The following is a 25,186-nucleotide window of genomic DNA, read 5'->3' as shown; positions in this document are numbered from 1 at the left end:
GAAGCTTTAGAATGTGATTTCTTAGATCAAGCAAGCTAAGACACCTATCAATAGTACTGATGACAGATCTCTCTATAGATATCAGACTAATATTACTAGTGCAAAATATAACATGGTTCAATGTCACTCAGTTGCTGCAGTGAAAACATGTCATGCAATGGGTAATGGAAACAGTACTAATATCCCGTTGTGCCATGTGCAGTGGCTTTTGTGTAGTAGACTTGACTTGATTTCTTAGTTAAACTTTGCCTAAACCAGAAGAGAAACTACTGTCGTTGATTAACAATCTCCTTTGTAATCATAGGAAATAAAACTTTGCATGTTTAGTTGTAAAAAACGACTCCTAGAAAAATGACATTGTTTATTTAGATCACTTTATCATGGCATTGTTATCACTGTATATTTAGTTGGAATGTGATTTTTTTTTTTTTTTTTTTTTTCCAAAGGTGTTGTCAGTTCTCTGTTGGACATTGATTCTGTGGTGAGAGCTCATTTACAACTTTAGATAGAGCAGATATGTAGCTTCAGATTCCATTTTCATAGCAATAAGTGTGTGAAAAATAGCACTGCTAAGCAAAGTGAATATCTGCAACCTGAAAGTCACAAGTGGCACAAAGTCATTGCCAAGTGACGGTCTGCAATGCATAAGCTTGCATTGTTATTCCAATGCAGAGCAACTGACATATTTTTTTTTTTTTAAAAGCAACTTCTTACCTTCTAAATAAACTCTTAATATTAATTATTCCTAGGTGAAAGCTAACGCTGGAAATGGAGAAAGAGTTTACCCCGCTGGCTTGTCTGCGGTTATCAGGTAAGGAATTGTAAACTCTTGGGTAAAAATAGTTATTTAGTTGTATTAAACATAATTTTTCTTGAGAGTTTTAGATATTTTTTTTCTGCAGCGGTTTATGTTAAGTGTCACCTATAAGATCACCAGTGTTATGAATATAACAGGTGACTTGTATTAGAGTATTGTGAGACGAACCCTCTGATATTCAGAGGTGCCACTGGCAGTCTTGTGTGTATGAGGGCCCTGGACCATTAATGGTCGGGGAAGTTAAGGACCCAACATGTACAATTTCAGACTGCCAATTCTTTTGTTCTCCCAGAGATAAGCCATCCTCAGACATGTCTGGTGGCGGCTCTCTTATAGAGGGAACACAGGAGGGCTCAACCAAATGAGCTCTCTTGTGAATGGGAGCGCCAGGTTAGATGACTGCCAACCAAACACTTGTTCTATTGACAGTCTTCCAATGTGTATTGTGGGCTTTAGACTGCATTTTTTTTACCTTGTTGATTAAAAGAAAAAAATACTATAGCAGAGGTTATCTACTTTATTTTCTCCAATGTGCTGGAGACAGCACTTACTAATATTTAGTATTACAAGTTATGCAATGTTGTCCTCATTCACATAGTGCCACTCCTTTGTTTTATTCAATCTTCCTCTCTGTGCAAAGGTCTTGTCCCAATGTAGCCGCTGATAGAAGGCCTTGTGACCAGACTCATTTGTCAACAGCCTCCATTGAATGAAACTGGGCACTAGTGATGAGCAAATGTGCTCGGATAAAGGCCCCGTCTCACTAAGCGATCTCGGTAGCGAGATCGCTGCTGAGTCACAACTTTTGTGACGTAACAGCGATCTCACCAGCGAGATCGCTATGTGTGACAGCGATCAGCGAGCGGCCCCCCTGCCGGTATCGCTGATCGCTGGAAGAAACCTCTGGACATTTCTTTGGTCGCTGGTCTCCCGCTGGCCAGCACACATCGCTGTGTGTGACAGGCGGGAGACCAGCGATCAGGTGTAAAAAATAATAAAAAATATAAAAAATATAGTTATTCTCACCTTCCGACGTCGCGTTCAGCCATCCTGCCTCTCTCCACGCTCCGGTCCCAGTGATCCTTTGCATGAATGACCGCGAGACTTTGTTATCCCTCGAGACCGTGACATCTCGCGGTCATTCGTGCAAAGGATCACTGGGACCGGAGCGTGGAGAGAGGCAGGATGGCTGAATGCGACGTCGGAAGGTGAGAATAACTATATTTTTTATTTTGATTCTATTTTTTACAGCGATGGCCAGCGATGCCGGGCGCTCGGCATCGCTGTGCTGATCGCTGGTGAAGCTGTCTATGTGACAGCTCACCTGCGATCACATAGCGACTTACCAGCGATCCTGACACCTTGATATCGGTGTCGGGATCGCTGGTGAGTCGCTTAGTGTGACGGGGCCTTAACTTGTTATCCGAGTATCTTGGGCTTTGCTCGAATAATATGTTCAAGTTCCCGCCGCTGCATGATTCACAGATGTTAAACAGCGAGGATTGCCTGTTTGCTAGGCAATCCCCACATGTATTGCAGTTGTCTAAAGGTACTGTCACACTAAGCGATATCGCTAGCAATATCGCTATAACTTGTGACATTATAGCGATATTGCTAGCGACATCGCTGTGTCTGATACTTACCTGCGACCGGCTCCCCCGCTGGTTATCGCTGATCGCGCGATAACCTCCTGGACTGTTTCTCGTCAGCTTCCTGCGGCGCTTCCTGTGGAGAGACGAGCGACGAGCATGGAGCCGGGCGGGTGGACGCAGGATCGCCTAGTGTGACAGGTGAGTAGCGACCCCCGTCCCCAGCGACCACTTAGCGATGTACCAGCGATCCTGACCGCGTCATATCGCTGGTCGGGATCGCTGGTACATCGCTAAGTGTGACAGTACCTTAACAGCTGCAAACCATGCAGTCGTATAGTTACCACCTGTGCGCAAAACAGCCGTTTTCCTTCCATCTCCCTGCATATCTCCCCTCACATGCCGCTATGCTGATTTGGATGTCTGTATGAATTGAAATAAAGGACTTCTTTCACTACAGGAAACAGTGAGTGCTGCCTTTCTTTATTTTTTCATGTTTGCATGCAGCCGCAGGGCTTCGGGCACATTATTCGAGCACACCTTGTTTAACACCTGAGCACACCTGAGATAACACGTTATCAGAGCACGTTCGCTCATTACTACTGAGAGCAAATCACTATGCATGCACTTTCCCTTGGTATGTTCAGTATTTGTCAGTAGAGGCCACTAGTAATATATATTATCAGTAACTTTATGTGCTGTTATTTGCAATGAAAAAATAAATATAAAGTGGCCAACAACTTTATTGTACAGATTTTAGATTTGTTAATGAATGGCAGTTAAGGGAAGAAATTTTACATTATAAGATAAACTACTTTTATAAATGAGAGATACTGACTAAGGTTTAAAGTAGATCCAAAGCATTCAGGTTTCAGCCACAAGAACTGCAATCATTCATTACTCCTTTATTCTTCAATTCACATCCTGTGATTCTCTACTTGAAGTAATTAAGGTACTTGTTCCAGAGCCAATACATTCTGAAGGGGTGAATTTAATTCCATGCAAAACTTCCAGTTTATTTGAAAGCTCCAAAATAGAATAAAATAAACTACAAAAATAAAAAAGGAAACAGTTAAAACACACTACCATGCGTTACATGAGATACAAGGTATATGCTATACTACACTCTAGGGGAAGCCCTTGCACAAGTAAATGTTCTGTTTCTTGGCAGCCATGACATATATGTTTGTGTCAAGTTAAAAGGGAATTGTGCATAGTAACCTACACACAGTGTCAGGTCGTTATACTGATTAAACTGATTAAAATGATACCTTGGGTGATGAAATGCGTCTTGTGGTTGTTGTTTAATCTTTACATTCAGTTTTGCGTTGAGATTCTCGTGCCCTAAGGCGGGGTTGGGGTATGTGGTGCTCTGATTAGATATTCACAATGCAGCCTGCTGACAGGTCATTGATCCCTCAGTGACCAGCCCCCTAGTTTGCATAATGAATATCTGTATATACTTAAAAAAAAAAGCAAAAAAAAAAAAAAAAAACACTTCAGGCAGGTGCTAGCCGTGGCATCTGCTCTGCAGCAAAATCTCATGTTTTATGTGCCAATAATACATTTTTTTCAGGTTATTGAGCTAGAGGAAAAAAAAAACTGTAGATGGCGCCTGCCGCGCCTGCACAGTAGCTACTATCGGTGTCTGCTGCTGTGATCAGATAGCTGCTACTGCACATGCGCCGGCGACGCCATCTTGCTGGAGAAGAAAAAAAATCCTCCTCCATGATGGCACGCCTGCCGCTGTGCAGCAGCAGCAGCTCAGAGATAGCCGAGAGCTGCTACTACGCAGGTGGCACCATCTTGGAGGAGGAATTCTTCTCTTCTTCTCCAGAAAGATGGCGTCGCCAGTGCATGCACAGTAGAAGCGATCGGCTCAACAGCAGACACTGATAGCAGCTACTACGCAGGCGCGATGGGCACCATTTTCTGTTGTTTTTTTTTCTTCTAGCTGAATAACCTGAAAAAAAGTTGTTCATAAGATTTTGCTGCATAGCAGCTGCCACCTGCCTGTAGAAGAGTTTTTTTTTGTTGTTGCTTTTTTTAAGTATATACAGATATTCATTATGCAAACTAGGGGGCCGGTCACTGAGGGATCAATGACCTGTCAGCAGGCTGCATTATGAATATCTAATCAGAGCACCACATACCCCAACCCTGCCTTAGGGCACGAGAATCTCATTAATTAAAAACTGACAATAAAATTTAAAGAACAACCACAAGACGGATTTCATCAACCATGATATCATTTTAATCAGTATAATGGTGCCGACCTGACACTGTGCACAATCCTGCTGACCGGTTCCCTTTAACATAGACGCATCAATTCCTCGTTAGTGTTTCTCTACCCTGGCTCAGAAAAGGGGGTCAAGATGTACATGTGCCCTAACATGATATATGGACAGTGATCATTGCTTAAACTTCTTTAACAGGAACCTAACAGCCATCCTTGCCCCCTATCCCTTGCAGCAAGATTCAGTATAAAGAATTCATGGTCTCAGTAATATATAGTGTTGCTGTAAAGTAAAATTCACCTGCACTATTGAGCTATGAAGATATTTTGCCAGATATATCTATCGTGAGTGGTGCCTTAAGCATTTTTCTCTTATTATCAAGCCTAATTGTCAAATTTAGGTGGACTATAATCTTTCTCCTGATTCATAACATACTCCCCACAGGGTAGTTGATGGTAATATGGTTAATATGTGTGGCAGTTGTCTGATATGTGTGGTAGCTAAGGCCTGTTTCACACTTCCGTTTTTGTGTCCGCCAAACGGATCCGTTTCCGTTTTTTTGACGGAAACTGATGCAAACGGATCCGTTTTTAAAAAAACGGATCCGTTTTTTTGACGGATCCGCGGTAACCACTAATGGAAGTCTATGGGACAAAAAAAACGGATCCTGAAAAAAAATGGCGGATCCGTTTTTTTACGGAAACCAACGGATTTTGACGGATTTGAAAAAACGGAAGTGTGAAACAGGCCTAAGCTGGGATCCAAATGAAGGACCTGCGGTAAGCTGCTCTGATGGCAGGACCTGCAATCAGGTGACCGTAAGTGATGTCACCAGATACACAGACTGACCTACTTCAACTGAAGGACCTGAGGCCAGATGACTGGAAGTGATGTCACCGGATACATAGACTGAGCCACTTCGGTTAAAGGACCTGAGATCAGATGACCGGAAGTGATGTCACCAGATACACAGACTGAGCCAATTCGGCTGAAGGATCTGAGGTCAAGTGACTGGAAGTGATGTCACCGCATACACGTGTTCCACAGAGAACCTCTTAATCATCCCTTGATGGGATATGACATCAGACACCGCACTAACAGGGGATCTCCCACTGACTCCCATATTAGGATAATATGCACTGTGCATTGATGAAATCCTTTTTCTCTAGAGAGGAGACAGGAGCACTGACATTACTAGTCAGTTAACCGGGTTTAACTTGCCACTGCAAGCACCCACATATCTATCTTCTCTCCCCTGATGAATTTCCTGAACTGGGGAAGAAACGCATTGGGAGGCTATATGGTTCATATGGGCTACCCCTAAATAGGTCTACACGTGGTTACTGCCCTTGTTAGGGCTGGAGCGAAGCAGGGGCACTACAAGGAGTAATACTGGGACTATTCCACTCTTATATTTCCCCCCTCCTCTCGCCATCCATTCCCCTCAAGGTTGGACAGATCTGAGAAGGGAGTGAACAAGAACGTGTGTGGGTGAGATCCAACCATTTTTTAAATAGAGCACTGTTAATCATGAGCACTTGCACTTTGGAAAAAATTTTTGTATGTCTGTCCGAGATATACGTTGGCTGTTGTTTTTAATATACCCATTAAAGGTTAAGTTTTATAAGTACACTCCTGGCCATGCTATGATCTTATTGTACTTGATTGGTTAGGTTTATGTTGATTAGATCACTAGCTGATCCTGTAACTGATTTTGTCCCCTATCCCTCCCAAAACCGCCACTATGTATGTGTGGCAAACTTTCCTTGCATTCTCACAAGCCCGTTTTTGAAGCTGCATTCATGCTATGAAAACTTGTGGTTGACCTACTGGGAGGAAGGTTGGGAGTGGTGTTAACCCCTGTATAATCCTCCCTTTTAATTATGTAATCACACCCCAGTGGACCTAAAAGACATAGTTTGCAAGAGCGAGATCACCGCTGAGATCTACATCTCTACCTGAGCATGAGCAGTTCACTGATGACCTTGGGGATGACATACAGCCAACTTCATTTCTCTGGGATGGTGAACATCACGTGCATGCAAGATATTTACAAAGAGACGTCTCTTGCAAATGATATCACTTGCTTAATTGATTAGAAGTTTGATTAGTCCAGAGCTGTCAGTGCCCCCCGACTACTCAGCCACAGATTTTCAAAGCACTGTTGCAGTTTCAAAGTTTATTTTTTATTAATTCAGCAATCACTAAGCCACATACAGGAACTTGTTACAAGTTACCTGGTTTAGGGGAGTTAGGACAACCCTCTGATTCCCTTTAAAATTCTTTTAGGGCACCACCATTTTTTTACACTTTGGCCACAAACTATGCTTTCAGACAAGAGTAAACTACAACTCCTCGTGTGTATCTTCATGGTCTCCACATCTTGTAAACTGCATTTTGTGATCTTACTCATCAAGGGGTCCATATTAACAGGATTATATTAAAAACAATTTCATTTTTATTGAATTAAAAATTGTTCAAACAAATAAATTAGTGCTTTGTCATAAAGTAAAAATTACATGTATTATTGTGGGACTATAATAACCAAATTTTTTTTTTATCTTTTCCCTGTAAATAATTTTTGGTTATCCACTTAATAAATACAGAAAACATGAAAAGAAAAGCCACTCGAGTTTTGTAGCACTGTTTCTCTTCTTGATACAAAGTGTTCCATGAATGACCATTTAGATTTTTGCCGAACATTCTTCTTCACATATTGTTTGGAGTTGGGAAAGGTTCTCTTTCGTAATCTCCGTCAAGGGAGCTAACTGGACCCTTGGTCTGTTTACACCAAAATCATTAGTTTCCTCTGAGATGAAATTTGATTTCTCCAATCCAATGCTACACAAGTTTCCTCTGCTTACTCTTTAAGGCAGGTCAAAGTAATTTTTTATTCATAACAAAAAGTGCAGAATTTGCCAAGCTGGACATGAAGAGATAGCTATTTATGTGTGAAAGTCCTCTTTCTTGTAGAAGTACATGCATTTAAAATTGATTTCCCAGGTGGTAACTTGCATGATTTATTCTTCTAGAAGCTTTTCGCCTTTGGGACGTTGTCATGCCTACCAAGGCTGGCAATCAAAGACATGACTTTTCGGAAAATAGTCTGTCTTAATTCATGCACAAGAGCCCTTTGTTTTTTTAATCTGCTATGAATAATAGGCCATTCCCATGAAACAAATGAAATGAAAAGATGTTCTTATAATGAAAAGATGTTCTTGAAAACCTTCTTTCCTGTTAGGCCAATATACCTTTAGAAACATAAAAATGTTAATTGCTTTCATTTAACAAATAAAACTTAATCCTCCTGAAGTATACTCATTATTTTCCTATGTTGGAAAAGAAACTACTTGTTACAGAAAAAATCTTAATGTAAAATAATAAGTTTTTATTGCAACTTATTTTATGTTTTGAAATAAAAATTGGGTATTTTTCCAGGCACAAACAGATATAATATGTATGAAATTACATCAGTATTACAGGTTTATTATCCTTTTGTTAAAGCACTTGAGAAAGAAACTTGCAGTCTTCTAAATGTTTTGTTTTTTGAGAATTTTCCCTACCAAAGTCCTTTTAGGGTAAGGAAAAGAAAAACCTCCTATAAAAAATGGATTTAGCTTTTACATATTTGACATTTAACATACATTTGTGAAATATGTGTGAGACAATGTTTCTGCAATTGAAGTATGAATTACAAAGTTTTGTTAAAGATGTAATATAAACTTGTGACTAAGAATAGAAACTTTACGTATTTTTTAACGATTTTGGACTCATGCACCTATTTTTATTTTTTTTCTAAGTGCAAATTTTAGCTACTTTCCAATTAGTCTTCATTAAATATTCCCAACCATTTTGCTGCTGTAGTTTCCATGTAACTTCTTCACACAGTCGACTGTCCTCCTGTTTTTGCCAAAGATACAAAAGCAGCGATAGAGATACCAGCAGCGTTGAGAGGAAGAAAAACATTCAGTGTGCAATGGGCCCAGCAGTAACCTTGACTTTGGGGGAGGCTCACTTTTTCACCTGCATACAAATATTACACTACCCACAAATTAACCTTTATCGCTATATAATAATAAACTGGGTAGTTTGGTTAATGAATGATGAGAGGTTGCTTTATTTCTGTACAGAGTGAATCAAATATATCATGCCAAGTACTGCCCATGCATTGAGGATGGGGCCCAGGTCTGCAGGGGAGCCCACCGGGTGATTCCCCTCTTACCCAATGGGCCAGTCTAAGCCTGAAAATAAATATATATATATATATATATATAATATAGCTGAGTGTATGTGTGTATGTATCAAGCCATGCCCACTGATTGCCCACTTCACATAGCCTCACCCACTGGCGGATGGAGAGCGGGGTTGCAGAGGGAAAGTGCGGGACACTGGTGGAGATAGGAGCTGCGAGGGAGAGAGTTTGACTCGGATGGAGAGTGGTGCTGCAGAGGGATAGGGTGGGGTTATGGAGGGAGAGAGTGGGGCTGTGGAGGGAGAGGGACATTGATGGAGAGCTGGGCTGCGGAGGATTAGAACAGGACGGCGCATGTAGAGTGGGGTTGCAGCGGGAGGGAGCGGGACCGGTGTAGAGTGGGGTTGCGGAAGAAAGAGCGTGATGATGGGTGGGCTGTTAATGGAGAAAGCGGGACGTAAGTGGAGAGCAGGGCTGCAGAGGGAGAGAGCGGGATGGCCAGTAGAGACAGGGGCTGCTGAGGGAGAGCGCGGGGATGTGGAGGGAGAATGTGGGACAGCAATTGGACAGTGAGGCTTCGGAAGGATAGAGTGTGAAGGTGGATGGAGATCTGGGCTGCGGAGGGAGACAGCGGGGCTGCGAAGCAAAAGTGGGGCTGCTGATGGAGAGAGCGGGACGGCCAATGGAGATGGGGCTGCTGAGGGAGTGGGACGATGGATGGGAGAGCAGGGCTGCTGAGGAAGAATGCGGAACGGCGGGTGGAGAGCTGGGTTTCGGAGTGAGAGAGAGGGACAGTGAGTGAAGAGCGGGGCAGCGGAGGGAGAGAGCGGGATGGCAGTTAGTTACTATGCCCGGGCAACGCCAGGCTCTTCAGCTACTGTCTTTACAAAGGACAATTCACACAGGCTGTACTGTATCAAATTGGGGGGGTCAAATAGGCTATATATAATGAGAAGGCAGAACCCTCAGAGTTTGTCAACATGAGGGAGAAATTAGCTCTAGCAAGCTGTAGAGAGTCCAGGAATAAAACTGTGATAAATGTTTTTTTTTTCTTAGTGGTATTCAGCATGATCGCGAGCCACGTCGAGTTGATAGATGAACAATATGTAGGAAGATCTTATGAAAGCCTCGATTTTTATTTTTTATTTATTTATTTTTTTTTTTTTTTTTTTTCAAGGGTCTTCTCTCCCATTATCTTGACAGTATCAAGCCATTGAGTTGCTATATTCCTATCCACCTTGTTCCTTGTATTATTCATACCATGATGTCCTTCTCCAGTGAATGCAGTCTTCATGTGTGATTAGACATAAGAGGTGGCAAAGATGGCATCACCTGCGATACACAAACCTCATATCCAGCGTGTATTAATGGGAGGGACACACCCACGTAAGATACGGTAATCAGAATCTAGAAGCAGGCTGAAAACTGGCCTGTGGTTTGGGAGTGGGACTGAAAATAAAAGAATACAGTTTGCCGTCTGAATGTTGATGCAACTTTTTTTTTTTTTACTTGCAATCTGTATTGTGCACATGGATTTAAACCACTGAAATAAGTATTTCTTCAAATACATTCTTTTTTCATATTTGACTATGAGCAGTGATTTCTTTGCTCGCTCGACGCCGATCACGCACCCGCTGTTGATATCTGGTGATGTCACGTCAACTTCTGGACTCTGGAAGTTGAAGTTGCATTCCCAAGCTGTGACACCGTTTCATGCAGACTGCAGCCACTCTCGTAGATTCATTGGGCTTTGAGCGGTGTTGCATCCCACGTCACAGCATGTGCTGTAGAAGAGTTTCCTCTCTTTTTCTCTGCTTTCATTAGCAGCGTCACTTAAGTATGTGCCAATTAAATCATAGAATAGTGGAAAATCTTCTATAGCGTGCGCATGATAGTAGGCTGTGAAGTGTGGTGGAACCCACAGCCCAGTCAGTCAGGGTGAGTGGCCACAGTCTGGCTGAAACTTGGTCATGTCTCGGTGATGCAACTTCAATTTTCAGAGTCCGGAAGTTGACAAGGCCTCATTGGATATCGGCACAGGAGGCATCCGGGGTCACGTGATCGGCACTGAGTGAGCAGAGATGACGCCTCTCACAGGCAAATAAAAAAAAAAAAAAGTATTTGAAAAAATACTTATCTCAGTGGTTTAAATCCATGTGCACAATAAAGATTGTAGTGGACCACCTTTTAAGACAACTGCTAACATAAAAAAAATCTTTATTTCCATGTTGGAGAGGTTCATTAGCTTTTATGAAAATCTTTCAGTATAATGCTGCTTTCTTCCCTCTTGACCCTGATAGACTTGGTTGACATATTTCCCTGGAGAGAACTGTCAATTATCAGGGTGCCCAGTTAAAAAATAAATTATACATAAGCATGCATAAAATATGGAAATACTCATGAGTATGCTAATATTTTTAATCAACAATGTCGGGATTCCCTTATTTGTAGTTATGTACTCTGGTCTCCGAAGATCCACCATCAGCTTGTGTGTGACTGTGGATATATGATAAATGTCCTTAGAAGTCACATACCAGTCTTTCTGGCATCACTACGCAAGAAAAGTGATTATCCTCTGTATGCCTTTCTAATTAAATTTCACACGAGTTAAGCTACTGTCACACTTAAGGTACTGTGACACTAAGCGATATCGCTATAACTTGTGACGTTATAGCGATATTGCTAGCGATATCGCTGTGTGTGATACTTACCTACAATCCGCTCCCCCGCTGGTTATCGCTGATCGCGCGAGAACGTTCAGGACTGTTTCTCGTCGTCCGCTTCCTGTGGCGCTTCCTGCTGTGACGACGAGCGACGCGTGGAGCCAGGCGGGAGGACGCAGGATCGCCTCGTCTGACAGGTAAGTAGCGACCCCCGTCCCCAGCGATGTCGCTAGTGAGATCTGCCTGTGTGGCAGCTCACTAGCGACCACTTAGCGATGTACCAGCGATCCTGACCTCGTTATATCGCTGGTCGTGATCGCTGGTACATCGCTAAGTGTGACAGTACCTTTAGCGATGTACCAGCGATCCCGACCAGCGATATGACGCGGTCAGGATCGCTGGTACATCGCTATGTGGTCGCTAGTGAGCTGCCACACAGGCAGATCTCACTAGCGACATCGCTGGGGACGGGGGTCGCTACTTACCTGTCACACCAGGCGATCCTGCGTCCTCCCGCCCGCGTCCACGCATCGCTCGTCGTCACAGCAGGAAGCTGACGACGAGAAACAGTCCAGCCTGTTCTCGCGCGATCAGCGATAAGCAGCGGGGGAGCGGTCGGAGGTAAGTATCAGACACAGCGATATCGCTAGCAATATCGCTATAATGTCACAAGTTATAGCGATATTGCTAGCGATATAGCTTAGTGTGACAGTACCTTAATACTTGGAAATAATAAAAGATAAGTCTGAGATGTCCAAATATTACAACAATGACTGACACTTCAAATCAGATAATCACCAATTTCAGACTAACACACAAGGTTGCCAAACGAAGAGGTCCAGAAAGTAAAATATCAATGCTTTATTAATGGTTATTTAAAAAGTCAAAATACATGTCTAAAATAATGTGGTGGAAAACAAGAGCGCTCTAACTAGGGGGGATGCTGGGCTGCATTGCAAAATCCAACATATATGAAATCAGTAGCATATGGATTTGCAAGTAGCTAAGCATCTATGGATTAAGTCAAGTGATATACTGAAAGAATCCAACATGCATCTACTGCCAGATTAGGTAAAGGCTATAATAGCATGCATTCATAGAAAATGTAAACAGTACATATTACCAGAGTAGCAGTGTAGTGGTGTGGAATATAGCCCCAAGGAGACTACAGTGTCCCTCCTCACCCCAACACACGTTGGGGTGTCAATGGATGTGGTCAGTGTAAATTACCACAGGGTGCAGCACTCCTTTCAGCAAGTACCACCACTCCTCCAGAGCCAACTTGAACGTGAGCCTTCTCTATCACCAATAGATTATGTTCTGATGCTGAGAAGAGTTTAGAGAAAAAGTCACAGGACACCATGTGACCAGTTGAAGACTACTGAGTGAGGACAGCTCCTGCCCCTGTGGAAGATGCATCCACCTCTAGGAAGAACTGCTTGTTATGGTTTGGGTGATGCAGCACCGGAGCCGAGAAGAATGCCTGCTTGAGGGATACAAAGGTGTCCTCTGCTTCACGAGTCCATTCCTTAGGATTGGCTCCTTTTGCAGGTCAGAGCAGAAATTCGAGCAGTCCGGGAAGAAAAATGCAAAATAAATTGTCGATAATTCACAGATCCAAGAAACCGCTGGATAGCCTTAAGAACGTCTGGATGGGGCCACTTCATGATGGGAGATACCTTCTCAGGATCCATCTTCAGACCGGTCTCACAAATTATGTATCCCAGAAATGGAAGGGAGGACTGTACGAAAACGCACTTTTCATACTTGGTGTAGATATGGTTTGTTCTTAATCTTAATAGAACCTGGTGAACGTCCCTCCTTTGTATTGGCAGATCAGTAGAGAATAACAAGATGTCGTCCAGGTATACTACCACACCCTTATAGAGCAGGTCATGGAAGATGTCGTTCACCAGTTCTTGGAAGATGGCTGGTGCATTACAGAGTCCAAACGACATAATGCGATACTTGTAATGGCCATCGCAGGTGTTGAAAGCCGTCTTCCACTCATCTCCCTGGCGAATTCAAACCACTCATACTGCCTATGAGATGGCAAGGTCTCAGGCTCCTTCCTATCAAAGACGTCTGCATGTGTCCAATATGCCACGGGCAGGCCAGGCAAATTATTTGGAGACCGGACGGGATGAACGGGAGCAAGGCACGTTTTGTGACATTGAGTCCCAACAGTACTTCTCCAGACCTCCAGTCCAGAACAGGTTCATATTTTTGCAGCCACGGGAGACCTAGAAGTAGAGAATAAGATAGTCCAGACAGTACAGGAATAGAAATCTTCTCCGAATGCAGCATCCCTACCTGAAGCTCCACGGGCTACGTTATGAACTGGATGGTTTCTGGAAGAGGCTTTCCATCCACTGAAGAAATTACCAAGAAATTACCTAGTTTATTCAATAGGTCAGTTGTGTCCTGAATGTAGCTGGCAACTACAACTGAAGTTCAAAACTAGCAGCAATAGGTCCTCTACCCTCTACCAGAAGGAACCATCCTGGCCACCATGGATGTGGAATCTTTGTACTCTAATATCCCACACCAGGATGGATTAAATGCTTGCAAATTCTTCATGGAAAACACAGGGAATGATGCTGATTCTGTGGTGAAACTCACAAAATTTATCCTCACCCACAATGACTTTGAATTTGACAATTAAGATCTATTTACAGGAGACTGGCACAGCTATGGGAAGTAAAATGCCTCCACAGTATGCAAATCTTTTCATGGCCAAGCTTGAAAGCGACTTTTTGTCCTCATGTCCCATTAGGCCTCTGGCCTACTACCACTTCATTGATGATATTTTAATCATCTGGACGGAGTCTGAGCAACAGCTAAAGACGTTCCACGAACAGTTTAATCAATTTCATTCCACCATCAACTTAACACTCAACTATTCCAGCACTGAAATTAACTTTTTAGACACCATCATTAAGCTAAAGAACAATGAAATAGAGACATCCCTGTATCAGAAGCCAATCAACCGTCCAACATACCTTAACCCCTTAACCCCCAAGGGTGGTTTGCACATTCATGACTGAGTCAATTTTTACAATTCTGACCACTGTCCCTTTATGAGGTAATAACTCTGAAACGCTTCCATGGATCCCACTGATTCTGACAATGATTTTTCATGACATATTGTACTTCATGATAGTGGTAAAATTTCATTCAAATAACTTGTGTTTATTTGTGAAAAAATGGAAATTTGGCAAATTTTGAAAATTTTGCAATTTTCCAACTTTCAATTTTTATGCCCTTAAATCACAGAGATATGGCACACAGAAAACTTAAAATGCAGCATTTTCCACATGTTTACTTTACATCAGCACAATTTTGGAACTAAATTTTTTTTTTTTGTTAAGAAGTTATAAGGGTTAAAATTGACTAGCGATTTCTCATTTTTACAACATTTTATTTTTACGGACCACATCACATTTGAAGTCACTTTGAGGGGTCTATATGATAGAAAATATTCAATAGTGACACCATTCTAAAAACTGCACCCCTCAGGTGCTCAAAACCACATTCAAGAAGTTTATTAGCCCTTCAGGTGCTTCACAGGAATTTTTTGAATGTTTAAAAAAAATAAACATTTAACTTTTTTTCACAAAAAAATTACTTCAGGTCCAATTTTTTTTATTTTACCAAGGTTAGCAGGAGAAATTGGACTGCAAAAGCTATTGTGCAACTTGTCCTGAGTACGATGATACCCAGTATGTGGGTGTAAACAACTATTTGGGCGCATGGCAGAGCTTGGAAGGAAAGCAGCGTCATTTGACTTTTTTGGCTGGAATTGAGATCAAACACCATGTCGAGTTTGGAAAGCCCCTGATGTACCACAACAGTGGAAACCCCCACAAATGACCACCATTTTGGAAACTAGACCCCCAAAGGAACTTATCTAGATGTGTTTGGTGAGAACTTTGAACCCCCAAGTGCTTCATAGAAGTTTATACCGTACAGCCATACAATTAAAAAATCATTTTTTTACACAAATTATCTTTCCACCCTCAATTTTTATTTTTCCAAGGATAACAGGACCCCAAAAGTTATTGTGCAATTTGTCCTGAGTATGCTGATACCCCATATGTGGGGTAAACCACTATTTGGGCGCATGGCAGAGCTCGGAAAGGAAGCAGCGCCATTTAACTTTTTGGCTGGAATTGGGATTGGACGCCATGCCGCGTTTGGAAAGCCCCTGATGTGCCTAAACAGTGGAAACCCCCCACAAATGACACCATTTTGGAAACTAGACCCCCAAGGAACTTATCTAGATGTGTGGTGAGAAGTTTATAACGCCCGGGCGTGAAAATAAAAAAAATCATATTTTTTCCACAAACATGATCATTTAGTCCCCAATTTTTTTATTTTCCCAATGGTAACAGGAGAAATTGGACCCCAAAAGTTGTTGTCCAATTTGTCCTGAATACACTGATACCCCATATGTGGGAGAAAACTACTGTATGGCCACACATCAGGGCTCGGAAGGGAAGTAGCGACGTTTTGGAATACAGATTTTGATGGAATGGTCTCTGGGTGTCATGTTGCCTTTGGAGAGCCCCTGATGTACCTAAACAGTGGAAACCCCCCACAAGTGACCCCATTTTGGAAAGTAGACCCCCCACAGAACTTATCTAGATATGTGGTGAGCACTTTGATCCCCCCAAGTGCTTCACAGAAGCTTATAACGCCTGGGCGTGAAAATAAAAAAAATTTTTTTTCCACAAAAATTATATTTTTGCTGCCAATTTTTTATTTTCCTAAGAGTAACAGGAGAAATTGTACCCCAAAAGTTGTTTTGCAATTTGTCCTGAGTAGGCTGATACCCCATATGTGGGTGTAAAACACTGTTTGGGCACATGGCACAGCTTGGAAGGGAAGGAGCACCATTTGACTCTTTCAACGCATAATTGGCTGGAATTGAGATGAGACACCATGTTGCGTTTGGAGAGCACCTGATGTGCTCAAACAGTGGAAACCCCCCCAATTCTAACTCCAAACCTAACCCCAACACACCCCTAACCCTAATCTCAGCCCTAACCCTAGCCCTAACCCAAATGGGAAAATGGAGATAAATACATTTTTTAATTTTATTATTTTTCCCTAACTAAGGGGGAGATAAAGGGGGGTTTGATTTACTATCTATGGCAGGTTTTTATGTTTGGCAGCTGTCGCACGCTAAGGCTGTGTGCCCACGTAGGGATTTTTAAGCGTTTTTGCCGCGATTTTCGGCGCGAAAACGTTTAAAAATCGTGTACAGAACGCCCCCCCATGCATTCCTATGGCATTCCGCACATGCTGTGCTAATGCTGCGCTTTTTTCCGCGGCGGAATCGCATCGCGGAAAAAATCGCAGCATGCTCATTCTTTTGTGCGGAATCGCAAAGAATTGCCGTGATTCCGCACCCATAGGAATGCATGAGAATCGCTTACTTCCCGCATGTTGCTATGCCCACCATGCGGGAAGTTAAGCGTCTCATGTGCGGTTGGTACCCACGGTGTGGAGGAGAGGAGACTGTCCTCCAGGCCCTGGGTACCATACCCCTGTAAAAAAAAAAATAAATAAAAAATCGGGGTATATTTACCTTCCGGTGTCCCGCGCTGCATTCCCGGCCTAAGCGTTCCCAGTAATGCCTTGCGGCACAGTCTAGTGATGACGTAGTCTCGCGTGACTCTAGATCGCTATAGCAACGCGAGACTACGTCATCACAGGTCTCGCAAGGCATTACTGGGAACGCTGTGGCCCGGGAATGCAGCGCGGGACGCCGGAAAGTAAATATACCCCGATTTTTTTTATTTTTTTTTAGCATTTTAACATTCTATCTTTTACTATTGAGGCCGCATAGGCGGCCTCAATAGTAAAAACCTGGTCACACTCGTCAAACACTATGTTTGACGAGTGTGACCAACCTGTCAATCACTTTCCAAGCGATGCTTCAAATCGCTTGGAAAGTGCGTGAATATCGCACGCGAAAATCGCGGCAAAATCGCGATCATAATCGCGGTGAAATCGCGCGGAAAAAAACGCGTGATTTCTGGGAAGGAGTCCGGTTTTTGGTGTGCGTTTTAACACGCACCGTGGGCACATAGCCTTAAAGACGCTTTTTAGTGTTAAAATAGTTTTTGCATCACCATATTTTGAGAGCTATAATTTTTCCATATTTTGACCCACAGAGTCATGTGATGGCTTATTTTTTGCGGGACGAGTTAACGTTTGTACCATTTTCTGGCACGTGACATTTTTTGATCACTTTTTATTCCGATTTTTGGGACGCAGAATGAACAAGAACCAGCATTTCAAGAATTTCTGTTGGGGGGGTGCGTTGACACCGTTCTGCGATCGGTGAAATTGATTCTTCGGGTCAGTATGGTTACAGCGATACCTCATTTATGTCTTTTTTTATGTTTTGGCGCTGTTATGCAATGAAAACAATTTTATATAAAAAATTATTTGCGCGTCGCTTTATTCTGCGAGCTATAACTTTTTTTATTTTTATTTTTTCTCTGATGACGCTGTATAGTGGCTTGTTTTTTGCGGGACAAGATGACGTTTTCAGCGGTACCATGGTTATTTATATGCATCTTTTTGATCGCACGTTATTGCACTTTTCTTGTTTTTATTTCCAAAAAATGAATTTATTAGGGAATATTTTTTTTTTTTATTTATTTAGAGATTTTTTTTATAGATTATTTTTACATTTTTTTTTTTAACTTTATTACAATGTCCCAGGGGGACATAACTGTCATGTGACAGATCGCTGATCTGTCACATCACAGATCGCAGTCACAGATCAGCGATCTGTCACAGGCAGTGCAGAACGCTTCCTCATGCCTGCGCTTTGCAGGCACTGAGGAAGCCAGCTCCCTGCAGGCCCCCACCGCCATTTTGGATCCGGGAACCTGCAGAGAAGGAGACCCCCGCAGCAGCGCTGCACATTGCGCTGCTGTGGGGGTCTCAGGGAAGCACGGAGGGAGCCCCCTCCCTCCCGATGCTTCCCTAAACTCCCGGGTACACCGCGATCGTGTTTGATCGCAGTGTGCCAGGGGTTAACGTGTTGGGGGCGGTCCGTGACCGCCTCTGACACATGGTGCCGGGTGTCAGCTGTGATCAGCTGACACCTGGCCGCGATCAGCGGCACTCACCACGTGGCCGCTGATCGCTATGACGTACTATCCCGTCCCTGGGAGTAAAGTCCCAGGGCACATGGACGGGATAGTACGTCATATGGCAGAAAGGGGTTAAATGGGACAGTTTCCATCCAAAACACATAAAAAACTCTATTGTCTACATCCAAGCCATCAGATACAATCGTATATGTTCCAACCCCATGGATAGAGACAAACACCTTGGTCGCCTCAGAAAGACCTTTTTGAATCAGGGCTACCATCCAAGAACAATTGAAAACCAAATTACAAGAGCCACCAGAATATCAAGGAATCACCTGCTGCATTACAAAGCTAAAGACGAAAATAACCGGGTGCCTCTAGTGGTCACCTACCATCCAAATCTGGATGTGCTAAGGGGAGCTGCACGGAAATTACAACCTTTACTGCAAAAAGATGCCCGATTACAATCCATATTTCCAGACCCCCTACTGCTGTGTTTTAGGCAGCCCCCAAATATAAGAAGCATAATTGTCAGAAGCTCCCTGTCCTCTCCAACAGCTGCAGGAATCTTTCCTTGCAACCAGAAAAAATGTAAAACCTGTCCATTTATAATGACCACGGACAAGATAAAGATCCCCAACTCACATCAGGACTACAAGATCCCAGGTACTTTTTGCTGCATCACATCTAATGTGGTGTACTTAATTATTTGTACTAAATGTCCAACTGGGGGTCTGTATGTGGGGGAGACAGGGCAAAAACTGAGAACAAGGATGAATTCTCATCGTCACACAATAAGAGAAAAAAGAGAGAATCTACCTGTGGCAAAACATTTTTGTATCTCTGGTCATTACATGATGGACATTAAATTACTTGTATTAACAAAATATTCAGGATTGAGAGTCCTCAGTAGTTGATACCTTTTAATGGCTAACTGAAAAGATGGTAATACATTGCAAGCTTTCGAGACTACTCAGGTCTCTTCATCAGGCTAGACTAATACAAAATCTGAAGTCACATATTTATGCACAATACAGCCTAGAAAAAATGCAATAGATAAGACAAGTGACGTGAAGCAGAACTATGAATATGGGAGAGGGAGAAACATAAATATAAACATTGGACCAGTTCATAGATAAGGAGTCTGGATGTTTTATGGTCCTCTGATTGGGGTCTAGTTCTGTGTTGCCCTGCAAGGTTTTAAAAGGAAATTCCTTAATTGATGTAAAAAGACATAAATCCATGCGACACATTCATTCCAGCACTGAGAGTGTCAAAGTTCGTCATAAATTTGTACTCCCAAACTCGTCTCTCTCTCTGAGATGTGAAGTTACCTTTCAATACCAGTAATTTCATATCCATGCTGCTGTGATCAGGGATACAGAAATGTTTGGCCACAGGTAGATCCATTCTTTTTTCTCTTATTGTGTGACGATGAGCATTCATCCTTGTTCTAAGCTTTTGCCCTGTCTCCCCCACATACAGACCCCCAGTTGGACATTTAGTACAAATAATTAAGTACACCACATTAGATGTAATGCAGGTGAAAGTACCTGGGATCTTGTAGTCCTGATGTGAGTTGGGGATCTTTATCTTGTCCGTGGTCATTATAAATGGACAGGTTTTACATTTTTTCTGGTTGCAAGGAAAGGTTCCTGCAGCTGTTGGAGAGGACAGGGAGCTTCTGACAATGATGCTTCTTAAATTTGGGGGCTGCCTAAAACACAGCAGTGGGGGGTCTGGAAAAATGGATTTTAATCGGGCATCTTTTTGTAGTAAAGGTTGTAATTTCCGTGCAGCTCCCCTTAGCACCTCCAGATTTGGGTTGTAGGTGACTACTAGAGGCACTCGGTTATTTTCTTCTTTAGCTTTGTAATGTAGCAGGTGATTCCTTGACAATCTGGTGGCTCTTGTAATTTGGTTTTCAATTGTTCTTGGATGGTAACCCTGATTCAAAAAGGTTTTTTTGAGGCGACCAAGGTGTTTGTCTCTATCCATGGGGTTGGAACATATACGATTGTATCTGATGGCTTGGCTATAGATAATAGAGTTCTTTATGTGTTTTGGATGGAAACTGTCCCATTTAAGGTATGTTGGACGGTCGATTGGCTTCTGATACAGGGATGTCTCTATTTCATTGTTTTTTAGCTTAATGATGGTGTCCAAAAAATTAATCTCGGTACTGGAGTAGTTGAGTGTTAAATTGATGGTGGGATGAAATTGATTAAACTGTTCGTGGAACGTCTTTAGCTGTTGCTCAGACTCCGTCCAGATGATTAAAATATCATCAATGAAGCGGTAGTAGGCCAGGGGCCTGATGGGGCATGAGGACAAAAAATCGCTTTCAAGCTTGGCCATGAAAAGATTTGCATACTGTGGAGCCATTTTACTTCCCATAGCTGTGCCAGTCTCCTGTAGATAGATCCTGTTGTCAAATTCAAAGTAATTGTGGGTGAGGATGAATTTTATAAGTTTCACCACGGCATCAGCATCAGTCCCTGTGTTTTCCATGAAGAATTTGCAGGCATGTAAACCATCTTGGTGTGGGATATTAGAGTACAAAGATTCCACATCCATGGTGGCCAGGATGGTTCCTTCTGGTAGAGGACCTATTGCTGCTAGTTTATTCAATAGGTCAGTTGTGTCCTGAATGTAGCTGGATGTATCCTTCACCAGTGGTTTAAGAATACCCTCTACCCATCCAGATACCTGCTCAGTGAGGGTGCCCACACATGAAATAATTGGTCTTCCTGGATTTCCAGATTTGTGGATTTTGGGAAGCATGTAGAATGTCCCTATTCTTGGAGTCTCTGGTATCAGGTCATCGCCAGCTCTTATGGACTGGTCAGGCAGACAAGAAACCAACTTGTTTAGTTCCTTGTAATAGTCCTGTGTAGGATCCGACTCCAATTTTCTATAGTAGCATGTGTCCATAAGTTGCCTGTTTGCTTCCTTCATGTAGTCTGACGTATTCATCATGACTATTGCACCTCCCTTGTCAGCAGGTTTAATGATGATTTCTTTGTTGGTTTTTAAAGACTGTATGGCCTTTCTCTCCTGGGCACTGATGTTGGATGCTTGTCTCCTGTTAGTGTCTATGATTGTGGATTTTATCAAATGTCTGAAGGAGTCTATATATTTATCCAAATGAGGGTTGCGTCCAGGTGGAGGTGTCCAGTCTGACCTTTTCCTAGTTGTTACGATCCCTTTTCCTTCGGTCTGAGTGTTTTCTGAATCTTCTGTATCATTGAAATATTCCCTCAGGCGCAGTCTCCTGAAATACTGTTCCATATCACTGCAGAGTTCAGTTTTATCTAGGGCCTTAGTGGGACAAAATGAGAGTCCTCTAGAAAGCACGGCCAGTTCCACTTTGTTGGGTTTATAATCTGAGAGATTGATGACACAGTTAGATGCTTTTGTGTCTGGAATGGAGTGGTTGTCCAAGTTGTCAGGTTTTGGATTTGTTTTGTATCTGTTTGTATAGAGTCCTGAATTGAGACGCAGTCTGTGTAGTTTCTTTTCCTTGTTATGAACCAGAAAGGTCCGTAGTTTGTTGTAGTATTGTTGTAATTTTTGCTCTGTGCTTTCTGTAAGTGTTTTCCTCAGAGTTTCAAATTGCCCCTGGACTTTACTCCTTATGCTGTAGCAGACATGTAAAAGGTGGTTCCTTAGTCTCTCAGAAGTCCTGTGACAAAGGTTTTGTGCATAATGGGTATTGTAGGTATGAAGAATTGGGTTTGTAATCCAGAGTCCTTTGGGAATTAGATTCTCCTTTTTGCATTTAGATAAGAAAAAAATGTCGCTGTCCATTTGTGCACGTTTCTTCAGAAGTGGTTTTAGTTCCATAAAGATGCGGTACTTCAAGTCTCAGAGAGAGAGAAGAATCTCGGAGGAATGAATGCGTCGCATGGATTTATGTCTTTACATCAATTAAGGAATTTGCTCTTCAGACCTTCTGGGGTCATCACAACACAGAACTAGACCCCATCAGAGGGCAATAAAACTTTCAGGCTCCTTATCTGTGACCTGCTCCAATATTTATGTTTAACCCTCTACCATAATGACAATTCTGCTTCACATCACTTGTCTTTTCTATTGCCTTATTTCTGTGCTGTCTTGTGTATAAATATGTGATTCTTCAGATGTAGTATTCAAGCCTGGTGAAGAGACCTGAGTAGTCTTGAAAGCTTGCAATTTGTTACCATCTTTTCAGTTAGCCATTAAAAAGTATCAACCACTGAGGACTCTCAATTCTAAATATTCTTCTACCGACCCTAGGCACTGGTGTTTCCCGGTCTCTCGGGGCAGGAACGAATATGGTGTTTGGAGCTGCCACAGTAGAAGCATGTACTTTTGGCCCGATGAACCTCTTGTGGGCACTTGGATAGCTTCACCTGGTTAATCTGCATAGGTTTCAGTGAAGAAGTCTCAGCAGAACTTGCTTAATGATCGGTCGTTGAAAGTTGGGAGCCAGGCGTACCGATCTTCTCTTGTGGTTCACATCTTTGGTCTATTCCTGGAACCATATGTCAATTACATTTGCGATAGACACCAGGTAATCTAGAGAGATGGGTAACTCCTGCCCAGCCAGTTCGTCCTTGATTCGCCTGGAGAGGCCTTCTCAGACGGTTGCCACCACAGCCTCCTTGTTCCAAGCGAGTTATGAAGACAAGGTACAAAAACGGACCGCATACTGACCCATGGAGAGGTTACCTTGGCAGAGAAGAGGCTGCAGAAGAAACACGACCAGGCTCATCGAAGACCTTACGAAAGACTTCCAAGAAGGACTGTAGGTTTGACACTAACGGATTCCCTCTTTCCCACAGAGGATTGAGCTATGCTAGGGCCTTACCAGATAGATGTGACATGGTGAAGGCTGCTTTGGCTCGGTTCGAGGTGAACTGATGAGCCAGGAGTTCGAAGTGCAACCTGCATGGTTAATGAACCCCCGACACGGCAGGATCTCTGCCAATGCATGGGGGAGCCGACAGACAAGGTCCTGAACGTTATTCTTAACTGACTGCCTGGTGGGTCACTGTGGTGGTAACTGCTGCTTGAAAGGGTGTGGAAGTGGCTGGTACTGCCATCGTATAAGAGGGTATTCCCAGACCGTAGGGAACTATAGGCCGATGAGTCTGACTTCTATACCAGGAAATATCTTTGAACAAATTATTAAACAGTATGTATGCAAGTACCTGGATAAGGATGAAGTGATTAACCAGAGTCAACATGTGTTTGTAACTAATATGTCAGACTAACTTAATTTCCTTCTATGACAGAACCACTGATGGGGTGGATCAGGGAATTGCTGTAGATGTAGTATAGCTTGACTTCAGCAAAGCCTTTGACAAGTATCTCACATCATCATTATTTAAAAAATGACTAAGTATGGAATGGACAAGGCAACTGTTAGGTGGATTCATAACTGGCTTAGTGATCGGACCCAAAGAGTGGACGTAAATGGCTGCACATCCAGTTGGAGAATGTCTCAAGTGGGGTACCACAGGGTTCTGTCCTGAGCCCTGTATTGCTCAACATCTTTATCAATGATTTAGATGAAAGAATTGAGGGTACACTGATTAAATTTTCTGATGACACAAAGCTAGGAGGGGTAGCTAATACGAGAGAAGAGAAAGAGGATTCAAAAAGATATAAGTAAACTGCAGCATTGGGCAGCAACTAATAGAATGGTTTTTAACTGAGAAAAATGCAAAGCACTACATCTGTTCATTAAAAATGAAAAAAGCATATACAGAATTGGAGGAATACGGCTAAGCAACAGCACATGTCAAAAAGACTTCGGTATACTAATAGATCATAAACTTAACATGAGTCAACCGTGTGATGCAGCAGCAAAAAAGGTAAATGCAATTCTGGGAAGTATTAAAAGAAGCATACAGTCTACATCATGTGAAGTCATTATTGACCTCTACGCCTCTTTGGTCATACCTCATCTAGAATACTGTGTCCAGTTTTGGGCACCACATTTTAAAAAAGAGATCAACAAACTGGAGCAGGTTCAGAGAAGAGCAACCTGAATGGTGACCGGCCTGCAAACCATGTCCTATGAAGAACTGTTTCAGGATTTGGGAATCTTTTAGCTTGCAAAAAAAGAAGACTGAAAGGAGACTTAATAGCTGTCTACAAATATCTCAAGGGCTGTCACATTGTAGAATGATTATCTTTATTCTCATTTGCACAAGGAAAGACTAGAAGCGATGGGATGAAACTGAATGGGAGGAGACACAGATTAGATATTAGAAAAAACTTTTTGACAGGGTGATCAATGAGTGGAACAGGCTGCCACAAGAGGCAAGAGGTGGTGAGTTCTCCTTCCATGAAAGTCTTCAAACAGAGGCTGGGGACAGACATCTGTCTGGGATGATTTAGTGAATCCTGCTTTGAGCAGGGGTGTTGGACCAGATGACCCAGGATGTCTCTTCCTACTCTACCATTCTATGATTATAGACAGGATAGAATCTTGTCCTGCTGATCCTTCTGGCAGGAAAAATCCTGGTATAGGTCTGAGATGGAAGCCACGTGGGAGCCAGCGGATTTCTTGGCCTGTGCAAA

At 42.7% G+C, this 25,186-nt stretch overlaps 1 protein-coding gene across 6 annotated transcripts in view; it reads left to right on the top strand.

The window, feature by feature from the left end:
* The window catches only part of TPK1 (thiamin pyrophosphokinase 1), a 794,751-nt gene that overhangs the window by 111,139 nt on the left and 658,426 nt on the right, over positions 1 to 25,186 (top strand). For 4 of the 6 annotated variants that reach the window (XM_073550050.1, XM_073550048.1, XM_073550053.1 and 1 more), the window contains exon 2: positions 750 to 811. In XM_073550050.1, the coding sequence (XP_073406151.1) occupies positions 769 to 811 (43 nt within the window). In that variant the 5' untranslated portion in view covers positions 750 to 768. Of the gene's footprint in view, positions 1 to 446; positions 482 to 749; positions 812 to 25,186 lie in introns of all 6 variants that reach the window. The other 2 variants (XM_073550049.1, XM_073550051.1) reach the window with 1 other exon arrangement.

This window comes from Dendrobates tinctorius, unplaced genomic scaffold (genome assembly GCF_039654945.1).
Source record: "Dendrobates tinctorius isolate UK_male_01 unplaced genomic scaffold, ASM3965494v1 ptg000162l, whole genome shotgun sequence".
Taxonomy (NCBI): domain Eukaryota; kingdom Metazoa; phylum Chordata; class Amphibia; order Anura; family Dendrobatidae; genus Dendrobates; species Dendrobates tinctorius.
Note: the sequence above shows the minus strand (reverse complement) of the source record. Positions and strands in the feature narration are given on the sequence as shown.